Below are 14037 nucleotides of genomic sequence, written 5' to 3'. Positions count from 1 at the left end.
ACTGGAATTGGCTTTCTGACCTCAGTCGGGCGGGCCTGTCTTCTCCTTGCTTTGGGGAGTGATCGTCAGGGCCCTTAGGTTGGCTCAGTGGTTGAGCGTTGACCCATGAACCAGGAGGCCCCTTTTCGATTCCCAGTCAGGACACATGCCTGGCTTGTAGGCTGGATCCCTGGTAGGGGGCATGCAGGAGAGCCGATAGATGCTTCTCTCTCATCATTGATGTTTCTATCTCTTTCTCCCTCTCCCTTCCTCTCTCTGAAATCAATAAAAACATATATATATATATATATATATATATATATAGAGAGAGAGAGAGAGAGAGAGAGAGAGAGAGATATGAAAACACACTCCTTAGAGGTAACTTGGGGTGGTCTTATTAAGATTCATTTGGTAATTCCAATGTTGTATCCAGAGACTCCTGCCCCAGGGCAAACTTTAAAGTGTGCTTTCCCAGGATATAATGCCAGTTTTCTAACTGCCTCCCACTTAAAAAAAAAAATGTCCTGCCTTGTTTACATGGTGTTAAGAATAGTCAGCAGCAATTGTTCAGCACTCAGTGTGGAAAGTCGCAGACATCGCTTTCTCTTTACAAAGCCCCGTGAGGTGGGTAGTACTATTCTCCCCATGTTACCAGGGAGGAAACAGGCTTACGTACACCCAGGGTCACACAGCTAGGGGGCGACAGAGCCAGAATGGATCTGTCTGACCTCAGAGCCCAGTCTCTCGGCTGCTGAGCACTGAGAGGGAAGTAAACATCCCTTGATCTGGTTCTTTGAGCGTCCACAGACTCCGCTTTTGAAATAGAAAGACGGTGGAAGAGCAGAGGCCTTGGGGATCTCCCACTCACCCTGATCACAGTCCCGGCAGAGCCCTGGGGACCCAGCGGTGTTGGTGGCTGCCTGGCATCACTTTCAGTGTCCCTGTCCTGGGTACCATCTTGTCACCGTCTTGCTCATCCGGTATGGTCCTCAGCTCTAGATGGAAAGTAACAGCAAGGACCTACCCCAGCTGTGCAAGCCCAGAAGAAAGCCACAGGTTGTCTATGGGAGCAGTGAGTGAGAAAGGAGAGGTGGAGTTGTCAAAGCTGCCTCCAGGCCCCAAGGCTACACGTAAGGGAGGGACTTTCCTACTCTGTGCAGCTTGGCCTCTGCAAGGGCAGGGGGCGGAGGGAGGGGGCGGGGGGGGGGGGGAGTGCCACTCAGAGCGACCCTGATAGAGTCAGCTGCACCTGGAGACTTGCAGACACGGGACAAAGTCTGTGTCTGCATTCACACGTGCAGGGTCAGCATGAGGAACGTGGCTCAGATAGGGTCTGAGAGGTCCCGGGTAGCAGAGCCAGGCCCAGGAGCGTAAGTTCTAGGCTGGCCCTTCCGTTGGAGGAGATGGGGTTACTCCTGGGTGTCCAGGCAGAGGAAGAGAAACTGCCAGGTAGGGGTATTGAGAAGGGGGATCAGACAGTGGAGAACCTCTAAATGCCCTTCCCACCTGGGCGCCTAAACTCAGTTCTTTGCCTTCTGCCTTTCATGGTCTGGGGAGAGGGAGACCTGGGTCCTGCCTGCGGCCACTACCCCAACAAGGGCCGTCTTCATCAAGTTGAGCATTTGCTTTCCTATTGTGGGCCCCCTTCCACTTCCATTCTAGATTCATGCCCATACCTTCTGCTGTGTGTCATCCTGCAGGCCTGGAGGTGAGGGAGGGGAGGTGGACAGGTGCCTGGATCTGTGAGCATACCTGGGATGGGGGGAGGGAGGTGCTGCCCTAAGAACACAGGAAGAGGTCAGAGAGAGGCTGACTCACTCATGTTCTGTAGCCAAGTTGCTCTGGAGTGTTTCGCCTCCCACACCTGCTTCTCCCCTCGCCCTGGGCGCCTGTTTGTCTACCTCATCCTAAGCTAACACCTCAAAGCCAAGAGGAAATCAGTCTCCCCTCGCAGTCCCCAGCAGAGTCGGCCTCAGGAAGGGGGATCAGTGAATGGGTTGAGCTGGGTTCAGGTTCATATGGGAACCCAACAGGGTTTTTTGAGAAACAGGTTAGCTGGGCCCATGTGTCTGAGTATAAGTATTTCTCTCCTGGACCTCGACCAGCACTGCTAGAGAGCAGACACGAGTCCTGAGAAGGGTTGATGCGGGATTGAGAAAAAGAAAGAGACAGACACAGAGACAGTAGGGAAAGCTGGGACCGAGTAGGACAGCTGGCCCTCTGGTGCAGCACATGTATTTTATACAGTATGATTCCAGGAAGTTTTACTAGAGTTTAAGACAAAGGAAATTATGTGAAATCATGGTTAAAGATCAACCTGTAATTCTTCATTCTTGTGGCTTCATTGTAATTGTCACTCCTGGCTGAGCCCGGATAACTGCGTCCGTTCCTTGCGCCTGGCTGAACTTAGATAATGAAACCCACCCCCTGGCACCTGAGCCCTGTTGCCAGGATGTGGCTCTGCCAACACCACTGGACTCAGCTGACAATAATCGAAGAAATGCTCAAGGAGAGGCCAGACCCATTCTGCAGGGCCACTGAAGCTCCACAAACAGAGGAGACCCTGTGCCTTCCATCTGAAGAGGTGGTTCAAGTCGCGTGTTCCAGTCCCGGGTTGTGGCTTGAATGCCTTTAGTTTGTAAAACTGTCTCCGATAACTCGGCTGCACACCCTCAGAGCCCGTGATGTTGGGGAGGAGGAAGCGGCAGCGTCTCCCTCCAATGGCAGCGGGAGGTGAGAGAGCACAATGAGGGCTTTGGTTTCCAGTCGCATCACTGAGTCCCTCAGAACGTCCGTGTCTTTCCTAGAAGATAGGGGTCATCATGGGACATCGTTCCTGAGTTCAGATGGCAGGGGCCCTGCTCCGTCTCTCCTTGTGGGCCTGCGTCTCTGACCTCATGACTAATGCCACTGATTCGGGTCCTTCCAGAGTCGACGGTCAACCTTGCTGTTCCTCCCACGGTGAAGCTGGAAAATGGGAGCTCAGCCGATGTCCGCATCGCCCTTCAGTAAGTGCGCAGGCCCAGAGCTGCCCTCGGCCCCTCTCGTCGCCCCACCGGCTCCGTGCCTCCTCACTTCCAGAGCAGCCAGAGGAAGAGAGGCACCCGCCCTGGGCTGCAGACCGAGGTCCCAGAGTCTCTCTTCCCCCACTCACAGAACCCTTGTTTCCGGGGGGAGGAGCAGGAAGGAGGCTTCTCCCCAGTCATGAGCCTTTTTTCCCCAGCCGAGAAGAGTCCTTGAGTGGCCAGCAGCTGATGCCGACTTCAGAGTGGCCCTTGCGCAGGCTCTAAGTATTTGAGGAGAGCCCTGAGGTCAGGGGTCAGGAGCTGAGCACTCGTTAGATCACTTCCTAAAGCAGAAGGGACTCCATCTGTGGATCCCGTTTGTGAGACCCTCACACTTAGCCTCCACTGAGAGTCTGTCTTGCTGACCTCTGCTGGTTCCGGCATGAGGGTGCCGACCCAGTTCAGACTGTGCTGAGAGCCTCCCTCTTCTGCACCCTTCACTGCTTCCCCCTGCACCTGCCTCCCGGCCACATGGATCCTGTAGAGGAAGGTCTGGAGCCCTGTCCTTTCTCTCTCCCCCTCTCCTCTTCCTCATCCCTCCTGGGAAGTCTGTTCTCAAACCACAGCTTTGGTACCAAGGCTCCCAACAGACCTACATTCTGTCTATAGCCGGCCGCTTGCACCCAGACACCTGGTGAATCTGACATGTCATCCCCTCACCACAGCTCTCCCCTCTCCAGAACCCTGGAGTGGCTTTCCACTGCCTTCTAAACTAACGCCAGGCCTCTCAGTGCAGACCTGAGCCCCCATGGGCTGCCCAGACATGCCTCATGGCTTTCTGGGGACACAGTGCTCCCTGCTCAGACCTGAGCCTCTCCGAAGCCTTTCCCACCAGAGCAGGTGTCATCGTCCAGTCGGCCTCTGGACACCTTATTTGGCATTCACAGCCAGTTTCACACCTTCTTGTGGTCTCAGTCAGCCCCAGTAGGACATCTTTTCCTCTGATAAAGATAGAAAGCTCCTGCCTGGCCGGTATGGCTCGGTGGTTGAGCATTGACCTATGAACCAGGTAGTCACGGTACGATGCATGGTTTGTGGGCTCCATCCCTCGTAGGGGGTATGCAGGAGGTGGCCTATCAATGATTCTCATCATTGATGTTTGTATCTCTCTCTCCCTCTCCCTTCCTCTCTGAAATCAGTAAAAATATATATATTTTTTTAAAGGATAGAAAACTCCTAAGGAGCAGGGAGCCCACCTTCTCTCCCCTCAGATTGAGCACATAGCACTTCCTCACCCTAACTGCTTGAGAATGACAGGCCCCGTGGGAAGTCCAAAGGTGGGTTGAGATCACACAGAGTCCCACTCCGCAGTAGTGATCAGACTCTTGTCCCCCACAGGCATCCCCTAAATGCAACCTTGGTGATCACTTTTGAAATCACATTTCATTCAAAAAATATCACTATCCTTGAGCTGCCGGATGAAGTAAGTAATGAACCTTAACTGGTGGGTAGCGAACTGCTGGGTAACAAAACACATTTTAATTGAGTGCTTCTGGAAGTGGGCCACCTGGTTTATAGGCTGTGGGCTGCCCCCGTCCCATCCCTCTAGAAATCTCTGATTTTGGCTTTGTTGGTCTCCTTGAGGGGGCGTCTTATGCTGTGTAGACGGAATTAGGAAGGCGATGGTAAGAAATGTAAGGCAGAAAATGGTTCTGTGAATGTAGAAGACATTCTTAAGATAGTTTTCTAAGGCTTTGCTACTCAAAGGGTGTTCAAGGCCTAGCAGCATTGTCCCTGCTGGAAACTTTTTAGAAATGCAGACTCCCAGGCCCCGTGCCAGATCCACTGATGCAAAATCTGCACATGAGCATGGTCCCTGGATGATTTGAGTCCACATTAAGGTTTGCAAAGCACTGTTCTGAGATCCCACTGGTTGAGTGTTATTTCCAAAACCCAGTGCCAGAGTCTGTCTGGTATTACAGTGATAACTATTCATAGCCCTTATGCCTTTGTCTGTTAGTATACACCCTGCTTCTGCCTTACTAAGGATTTGAGCCAATTACTGATAAATTAGATAAAAAACATCAATAGGGGAGGCAGTATAAAGTAAACGAGGGTTTTAACAAAAAACAGACAAGATGAATACAGGGATGGAATTGATGACCATAAGGCATGCCGCGAGGCCCTGTGTGGTTGTAGAAATGGGCTGCAAACTGGCCCTGAGCCCCTTGGCAAGCAGACCGTGTGGAAGCATGGGCTTCCTGTGAGAAGGGAATCTCAGCTCATCCCATAGTGAGCATCACACATCATTAGACGCAGCTTCTCCCGCCCCAGGGTATCAGGCCTGCTGCGGGCTAAGAAAAGCCAGTGGTTCTAACAGCAGGTCCTGGCGTTCAGCTCTCTGAGGTGTGGCTTGATCCACAGATCGCTGGCTGGTGAGAGGAAGGGAGCCGTCCCACCTTCCCTCAGAGATGAGCCAAGGGTAGGCCCAAGGGCAGAACCCGTTCTGCTCAGAGAGTCTAGCATAACACATCGGTGTATGGGGGTTCCAGTTGGCTTGCCGGTCGTGTTTCTTCCTTTTGTTAGTAAGCTCCCGGAAGGCGGGGACCCTGTGTGATCTGTCCCCACATCTCCTAGTGCATGGTCTGCAGCGGGACACTCAGGTCCCAACAAATACATGGCACTGGATCGAATTCAGTTTTCCTATAGGTTGTGGTGCCTCCCGGAGCGACAGAGTCCTCTTTTCAAGTGACATCTCGAAATGTGGGACAAATTACTGTTTTTCTGCACGAAAATCATTCCAGCCAAACCGGGTAAGCTGGGGTGTAAGTGGTGAGAAGAAAGGCAGCGCCGGCCCGTGGGGGTTTCTCTTGGGAGCCCCATTTCAGCTCATCCTGGTCTCCAAATCCTTTCCAGCCCAAGGATACGCTTCTTGGTGATCCGCAGCAACGTCGTCAGTATCATAAACCAGGTGGTTGGCTGGATCTACTTTGCCGCCTGGTCCATCTCCTTCTACCCGCAGGTGATCATGAACTGGAGGCGGAAAAGGTAATCTGCTGAGCTGTACACTCAGGGTCGTTTGGTGCCCGTATGACGGGCATTCCCACGAGGCAGTAGGTAGCACAGGTTCAGCCCTTCCCTCCTCTGCTTATTTCCTTTCCTGCCCTTTCTAGAAAGCTGTTGAGGTGAGAGCTCTAAGAGCCTGTGGTGGCACTTGTACTGCTGGGCAGTTGGTCTCTTGCCCAGTTTAGCTCCTCCCTGTGAAAGCAACACAATGGGGCTTCTCAGTGAAGCCGAGAACGGGCTGAGTGGGGGCGACGTCCACCCAAAGATTCTCTTATCTCGGTCCATCCAGCCCTGGAGGAATGAAAGTCAAGCTGTGCTACAGTACCGGAGGTGGATCCTTCGGCCTTGGAGATTAAACCTTCCCACCTCGATTATAAAAACAAAGAGGGAGGCGAGGCCAGGATATGGGTGTAGGAAGACCCTGAACTCACCTCCTCCCACAGACATACTCGGAATATATGAATATACGAATATACGTTATGTTACATATAGAGCAGTTCCTGCTAAAAAAAGACTGAGGGCCTAGCCTTAGCCGGTTTGACTCGGTGGACAAAGCGTTGGCCTGTGGACTGAAGGGTCCGGGGTTCAATTCCGGTCAAGGGCACATGCTTGGTTTCGAGTGCAGTCCCCAGTAGGGGGTGTGCAGGAGGCAGCCCATCAATGATTCTCTCTCATCATTGATGTTTCTATCTCTCCCTCTCCCTTCCTCTCTGAAATCAATAAGAATATGTTAAAAAAAAAGAGAGAGAACTGAGGTCCTATTGAACAGCTTCTGCACAACAAAGGATAGAGGGACCACATACAGAAGGGTAGGAGAGATGGAGACATGGTAACGAAGGGCATCCCATCTCCCACACGGAGGCCTGTAGCAGAGAGGGATGTTACGAGGGCCCTGTGTGAGGACTCACCCACCCTGGGGCACAGCAAAACTCGTTTTAAAGGCACCTAGAGTATATGTGGAGGAAAGACATTTAAATTGCATTTCTATACACGAATAACAATGTTTCAGAAAGAGAAATTAAGAAAATCCTATTTACAGCTGCACCTAAGAAATTAAAATACCTAGGAATAAATTTAACCAAGGAGGTGAAAGACCTGTATTCCTAAAACAGACATCAAGAAAGAAATTGATGAAAATACAAATACTAGAAAGATATACGATGCTCACAGATTGGGAGAATTAATATTGTTTAAATGTTCACACTTACCCAAAGCAATCGCAGATTCGATGCAATCCCCGTCAAATTACCAAAGGCATTTTTTAGAGAACTACAACAAAGAATCCTAAAATTGGTATAAAACCACAAAGACCCCAAATAGCCAAAGCAATCTTGAAAAAAAAGAGGTATCACATTCCCTGATATCAAACTATACCATAAGGCTGTAGTAATCAAAACAGCATGGTCCTGGCACAAAAACAGACACAGAGATCAATGGAATAGAATAGAGAGCCCAGAAATAAACCCACACATACACAGTCAATCTATAACAAGGGAGTTAAGAATATACAATGGGGTAAAGACAGTCTCTTCAATAAATGACGTTGGGGAAACTGGACAGCTGCCTGCAAAAGAATGAAACTGGACACTATCTTACACCATTTTGATTAAAGACTTGAATGTAAGACCTGAAACCATAAAACTAGAAGAAAACATGGGCATTGAGCTCTTTGATATCAGTCTTAACATTTTTTTTGGATATGTCTTCTCAGACTAGGGCAACAAAAGCAAAAATAAACAAATGGAATTCCATCAAACTAAAAAGCTTTTTGCATAGCAAAGGAAGCCAACAAAACAAAAAGGCAACCTACTGAATGGGAGATGATATTTGCAAGTCATATATCTGAAGAGAGGTTAATAGCCAAAATGTACAAATAACTTGTATAAGTATCAAAATAAGTAAGCTACTCGATTAAAAAGTAGGTAGAGGACTTGAACAGAGCTTTTTTCAAAAGAAGGCATTCAGATGGCCAACAGGCACATGAAAAGATGCGCAACATCACTACCAGGGAAATGAAGTTCAAAACCCCAAGATAGTACCTCACACCTGTGAGAATGACTATCATTCAAAAGTCAAAAAATAAGAAGTGTTGTAAAGGATGTGGAGAAAAGGGAACCCTCATACACTGGTGGCAGTTTAAAATGATGAAGCCACTGTGGGAAACAGTATGGAGGGTCCTCAAAACATTAAACATAGGACCACCATGTGATCCAGCAATTCTCTGGGGATTTATCCAAAGATGACAGAAACACTAATTTGAAAAAATATATGCACCCCTGGGTTCAGTGCAGCAGTATTTGCAATATGGAAGCAACCTGAGTGTCCATTGATAGACAAATGGGTAAAGAAGATGTGGTACATATATACAGTGGAACATCACTCGGCCATAATAAAGAATGAAATCGTGCCATTTTCAACAGCGTGGATGGACCTAGAAGGTGTATGCCAAGTGAAATAGAAAAAATAAATATTGGATGATTTTATTTATAATATGAAATCTAAAAACAAAACAAACAGACTCATTGGTATAGGTAACAAACTGGTGGTTACCAGAGCGGGGTCGTGGGGAGACATTGGGGAGTAGGTGCCGTAGGTGAACGGGATGAAGAGGTACAAACTTCCAGGTGTGAAATGAATAACTCATGAGGATGTGAGGTATCGCACAGGGAATATAGTCAATAATATTGTAATAACTTCGTGTAGTGACAGGTGGTAACTAGACCTATTGTGGGGATCATTTTGTAATGTATATAAATAACAAATCACTATGGTGTGTTTCTGAAATGAAAAGGATATTGTGCGACAGTTATACATCCCTGGGAGGAAAGAAGGACAAAGTGGGCCTGCGATTGCGTCTTCATGCAGCAAGGACACAAGCTTTCCCACAATCACCTCACCACGTGGGCCTCCTGCAGAGCTGCTGAGCGGGAGGCCAGGGAGGGGAGGCACCTCCTTTCTGCAGGAGGCCCCGAGCTTCCCTCAGGGGCCAGGACTTGAGGCAGGAGGAACCTGGTTCCCAGGAGGGTGGGATTGAGTGGCATCGACGGTGGCAGGAAGGGGGGCCCAGGGCCAGTGCTCCGCCGGGCCCTCCTTCCCATGTGCTGGGAGCTCTTTCCCCGCCCCCCGCCCCTGCCTTCACCGGCGGCTCACCTGCCGTCTCCATCCCCCCTCCCGCAGTGTTGTCGGTCTGAGCTTCGACTTCGTTACCCTGAACCTGACGGGCTTCGTGGCCTACAGCGTGTTCAACGTGGGCCTCTTCTGGATGCCACACATCAAGGTATGGCGCTGCCCGCCACCACAGCCCAGCCCACGCCGTTCCTGGCCTGGCTGCCCCCCACTCAGCTTCGTCACCCCCCTCAACAGGAGCAGTTTTTCCTCAAATACCCGAATGGCGTGAACCCTGTGGCGGTTAACGACATCTTCTTCAGCCTGCACGCCGTGGCCCTCACCCTGGTGGTCCTGGTGCAGTGCCTCCTGTACGAGGTGAGAGAGGGAATGGCACCTGCTCCCTGTGGCTGCCAGGCAGCACCCACCACCACCTGCTGTTTCACTCTAAAGACACAGAGACCCTCAGAAAGGACACGTGTTTGATCGCTCGGCATCTGATTGATTATTGGGCCAAGATAATAGGCCAGGCACAGGGACCACACCGCGAGCCCAAGTTCTTGCCCCCTCCCCCAGGTCTGGAGTGAGGGACAGAGAGAGGCATGATGATGACCCAGCAGGCGGAGAGCTGAGGGGAGGGGAGAGCATGGCCCAGCCAGCAAGGAGGGGGAAGGAGGGCTTCAGGAATTGGTGTTTAGTGTAGTCCGTGGGGTGAGTAACGTTCTTGTGGCCATGGGGAAGAGGGACAGGGTGGGGCACCCCCAGCTGGGGCACTGACTGTGAAGGCCAAGGGGCAGTGAGAGCCACCATGAGCCGGTGGAGGTAGCTGGGGTTCAGTGTGAGGAGGAGGCTCACGAGGGCCCCGAGAGGTCCTGGGGGGTCTGGACTCAGCCACGTTGGGCCATGTGTCTGGTCGCTGACGTGGTGTTTTCTTTCACTTCCCCGTGGGCGCACCACTTCCCTCACAGAGTCCCCTTCATACACGCATGGCCAGCCACGCTGCTTGGGCCCCACCTTCACAAACCTTCCAGGTTTTCTTACTCTTTGCTGTGGAGCTTGGGCGAAGGGGAAGGGGAAGGGTGGGGACAGATTCCAGAGTGGTCAGGCTCCCTCGGCATCACGGAATGAACAATCCTGGGCTGGGATGGTGTTGGGTTCCATCCCCAACATCCTTTGCTCCTGGGGGTCTCTGGGAGGCACCCAGTTCTGCATTGTGGAAACAAGAAGCAATTGGGCTCTGGAAAGTCCAAGAAGGACTGAACTAGAGACCCTGATAGTGACAAGGGCATTGCCCCCACCCACGCCCACTTCCCTCCCCATCCCCCTCTCATCCCCAGCGCGGCGACCAGCGGGTGTCCTGGCCTGCCATCGGCTTCCTGGTGCTCTCGTGGCTCTTCGCGCTCATCATCATGATTTTGGCCGCAGTCGGGGTAATCACGTGGCTGCAGTTTCTCTTCTGCTTCTCCTACATCAAGCTCGCGGTGACACTGGTCAAGTACTTTCCGCAGGTACTTCTGGGGCCTTCCTTCCCTTCCATGTGGCCACCGGGGTAAGGGGGTGAGATACAGGCCCCCGGCCCTGTCCTGGCTGGGGCGAGGACCAGGCATGGGAAGCCGCAGTGGAAGCCATGGGCCCAGCAGGACGGGACCGGGTGAAAGCTGGCCACACCGCCGCCTGCTCTTCCCTGGCGCCAAAATCTCACGAAGACTTCAGCGGAGACTGAGCTCACACTCAGCTGAGAGTCAGGGGTGGTGCAGGTCTCTCCATCCCAACTTTCCTAGCGGCTTCAGTTCTGCCCCATTACCACAGCCGACAGCCCTGAAAGATCAGGTGGGAGGAGGGAATCCACCACTGTGACCTCCACTCCCATCCAGGCCTTCCTTGCGGGCCCTCAGCAGCTTCCTTCGAGCGCTCAGACAGGCCTCTGCAGATCCAGGGACTTAGAGTCAAGCATGCCTGCCCCATTGCTGGAGTGGCCGGGGACAGCATCGCTTATGACACAAGTGCCAACTGCAGACTCCACTTACAAGTGGAGGCCTCGTTCTCACCTCGCTCTCTGTGGAGAAGCCCCTTTTCAGCTTCCCCAGCACAGGGGACCTCATGCCCGTGGGCTCAGGAAGGAGAACGTTTTGGCCAGAGTCAAGGCCAGTCTCCTGGGGGGCCTGAAACAGCCAGTCCCTAAGGATAGACAAGACTCAGTTCTGTGGCCAGGAGAGGAGGGGGAATTCCAGGCTGGGGGCAGCTTACACAGCCCGCAGGCAGGAAAGCGTGGAGGCAGCAAGGACAGCTGGCAGGCCGAGCAGTGCTGAGCTAAAGGAAGGTGGGGCCAGGCACCAGGGGCTTGGGAAGAAGGCTTTGGGGTGGGGGCAGGTCTTGGGGGAAGTGGGGCCTGGGTCCCTGACTGTGGGAAAGCTTGGGGCTGGGAAACCTGGGAGGCAGGAGTCCCAACTTGGAGACGTTTGAAACTGTCCAAGACTGGAGAGGTGGCAGCAAGTATGGAGAGGGTGCGAGAGGACAGAAAAGGGGGCCTGGCTGATGGCTGACTGGGAGAAGACCCCTCTCGAGGGTGCTGGCGTTGGAGGGAGGAGGTGCGGCACTGGCAGCAGCAGGAGGGGGTGTCCGGTAGATCCGCCCACTAGACCCGGGAAGCCTGAGCCAGAGACCCCGGCGCCCAAGCAGGGCTGAGGCGGGAGGTAAGCCCACTCTACAGCTGGAGAAACCCAGGCTAGGAGAACGCCCCAGGCACCGGGCGCCAGTGGTGGAGCAGGTGTTCCGGACCAGGCGGTTCTCCCAGCCCGGGTCGCAAGCACAGCATGGAGTCCAGGCTGAGGGGGGAGTCTTCATGGGAGATGAGAAAATCCGAGTGGCTGGAAAACCACGAGAGGGCTTTGTCCTGGAACAGGGAGGGGGAAGAAGATGGAGAAGCAGCATGCCAGCTTCCCTCCATCGGGGCTGTGCGGTGCAGGGGGGGAGGCAGAGGGCCCTGCTTACTGCGTGCGGATGAGACCCCAGGACCACCCAAGCTGTTCTCCGCCACGCCTTGTCAGAGCCCAAAGGTCACCGTGTTCTTTGGAGCCGAGGCCGGAGCACACGAGTGGGAGGAATTAGAGCCGCTCTTGTTTGGAGCGGCCGTCACGAGGCCATGAGGCAGCCACCCAGCCCCCTCACCGCCCTCCGTGTCTTTGTCTGGCTGCCCAGGCCTACATGAACTTTGTCTACAAAAGCACCGAGGGCTGGAGCATTGGCAACGTGCTTCTGGACTTCACTGGGGGCTGCTTCAGCCTCCTCCAGATGTTCCTCCAGTCCTACAACAATGGTGAGTCTACCAGCGGTGGGCCGGGCGAGCCCCACCCCCCAAGCCTGCCCCCCGGCTTGGGAATCCAAGCAGTCCCAGCCCCTAGGTCCCCCCAGGGGCATCTGCAAGGGCAGGGTTGGCGGTTTCCTGGACAGGTGAGGACCCCCACCCTCTACAACCCCGGGAGCTGCCAGCCTAAAACCAGATTCTGTCCCCTCTGGCTAACAGACCACTGGACACTGGTCTTTGGAGACCCGACCAAGTTTGGACTCGGCATCTTCTCCATCTTCTTCGACGTTGTCTTCTTCATCCAGCACTTCTGCTTGTACAGAAGGAAACCCGGGTATGAGCAGGTGAACTAGCACCTAGGGCACCAGTGTCAGTGGCCCGGGCCCTGCGCCCAGCCAGGAGGCTGGAGAGCGGCCCGGAGTGCAGGGCTGGCTCGGTGTGCCACATCGGAGAAGCGTTCTCTTCCTCAGGGCCCAACACCTTAAACGTGAACCAGCCTGCCTTCGTCCAGGACTTTCCAGGGCCGGGGAGAAACCTCCCTCTGAGACAGACGCCTGACTCTGCTCCGAGATTAAAAGGCTGGCTGCTGGCGGCCCCTCGGGTCTTACTGGCCAGTCACCTGGCCCCCCTGCGACTTGATGCTGCCATTTCTATTTTCTTTAAGGCTTCAGGCAGCACCCACAGGTTCTGAGAACCATGCCAACCAGGACTGGACGAGGAGCTGGGAGCAGGCCTTGCCTCAAGCAACCAGTGTTTCTGGGAGCAGCTTGAAGGACTGAACTTGCAGCTTTGGTGTCACTGCTGTTCCCAGAGACCAAGCAGCCAGGTGCTGTGGCCAGTGGACTGAGGGGTGCTGTGCTGGTGGCAGAGGGGCTGGGACTTTGGGGTTGGGCCTTGGGGTCCCTTCTCTGAGTCTGAACACCCTTCCTGACACTTATTCTACATAACCCAGCTTCCATGACTGCAGGCACAGGGGGCCCTGGCCAGCGCCTAGTAAAGAAACAGTATTTCTGGGTCTTGAGGTGCCCAGCACCCTGTGGTTCTGAACTGGGCTCACTCCCAACACCCTGTGGCTCTTTATCACATTAACACCCCTTTTGGCTTTTTGGGAGGGATGTTTTGGAAGTGAGTAGCTGTCTGCCTACCTCCACTTTCCAGTCAGGGGCCCACGTGAAACCCTCAGCTGCTCCTTCCCCTGTGTCTGGATACAAGACACACACACACTCACACTCACTCACTCCGTGCCTTAGAGGCCTCTTGGACCCGCCAAATGGTGAGCTCCCCTGGAGGAGGGCAGGCCTGCCTCCCCTCACTTCCCCCAGACCTGAGACTCGCCAATTTTGGGCTGTTCAGTAGCCTCAGAGAAGGACTTGAGACCACCTCACATAAGACCCATGGGCCAGCTCTGATCCCAAATCCCCTTCCCTCCAAACCCAACCAGTTGACACCAGATGGCAGCCTCTGGAAACATGCCTTGTATGTGCCTTGAGATTGTCTATCCACTCTCCAACTTTTTACTACAAGTTCAATGAGGGGCCTGTATCCTGGATTAAAACCCGTTTCCTTTTGTGCGCCGAG

General features: G+C 53.4%; 1 protein-coding gene across 7 annotated transcripts in view; it reads left to right on the top strand.

Annotated features, from left to right (window-relative positions):
- The window catches only part of CTNS (cystinosin, lysosomal cystine transporter), an 18252-nt gene extending 4215 nt beyond the window's left edge, over positions 1 to 14037 (top strand). For 5 of the 7 annotated variants that reach the window (XM_059669074.1, XM_059669075.1, XM_059669076.1 and 2 more), the window contains 10 exons: positions 2909 to 2987; positions 4383 to 4467; positions 5694 to 5797; positions 5901 to 6032; positions 9228 to 9327; positions 9414 to 9533; positions 10493 to 10663; positions 12354 to 12471; positions 12679 to 12793; positions 13124 to 14037. In XM_059669074.1, the coding sequence (XP_059525057.1) occupies positions 2909 to 2987; positions 4383 to 4467; positions 5694 to 5797; positions 5901 to 6032; positions 9228 to 9327; positions 9414 to 9533; positions 10493 to 10663; positions 12354 to 12471; positions 12679 to 12793; positions 13124 to 13238 (1139 nt within the window). In that variant the 3' untranslated portion in view covers positions 13239 to 14037. Of the gene's footprint in view, positions 1 to 1223; positions 2713 to 2908; positions 2988 to 4382; positions 4468 to 5693; positions 5798 to 5900; positions 6033 to 9227; positions 9328 to 9413; positions 9534 to 10492; positions 10664 to 12353; positions 12472 to 12678; positions 12794 to 13123 lie in introns of those variants that run through there. The other 2 variants (XM_059669078.1, XM_059669079.1) reach the window with 2 other exon arrangements.

This window comes from Myotis daubentonii, chromosome 16 (assembly GCF_963259705.1).
Source record: "Myotis daubentonii chromosome 16, mMyoDau2.1, whole genome shotgun sequence".
Taxonomy (NCBI): domain Eukaryota; kingdom Metazoa; phylum Chordata; class Mammalia; order Chiroptera; family Vespertilionidae; genus Myotis; species Myotis daubentonii.
The sequence above is the reverse complement of the archived record's forward strand: the minus strand, read 5'-3'. Positions and strand labels throughout refer to the sequence as shown.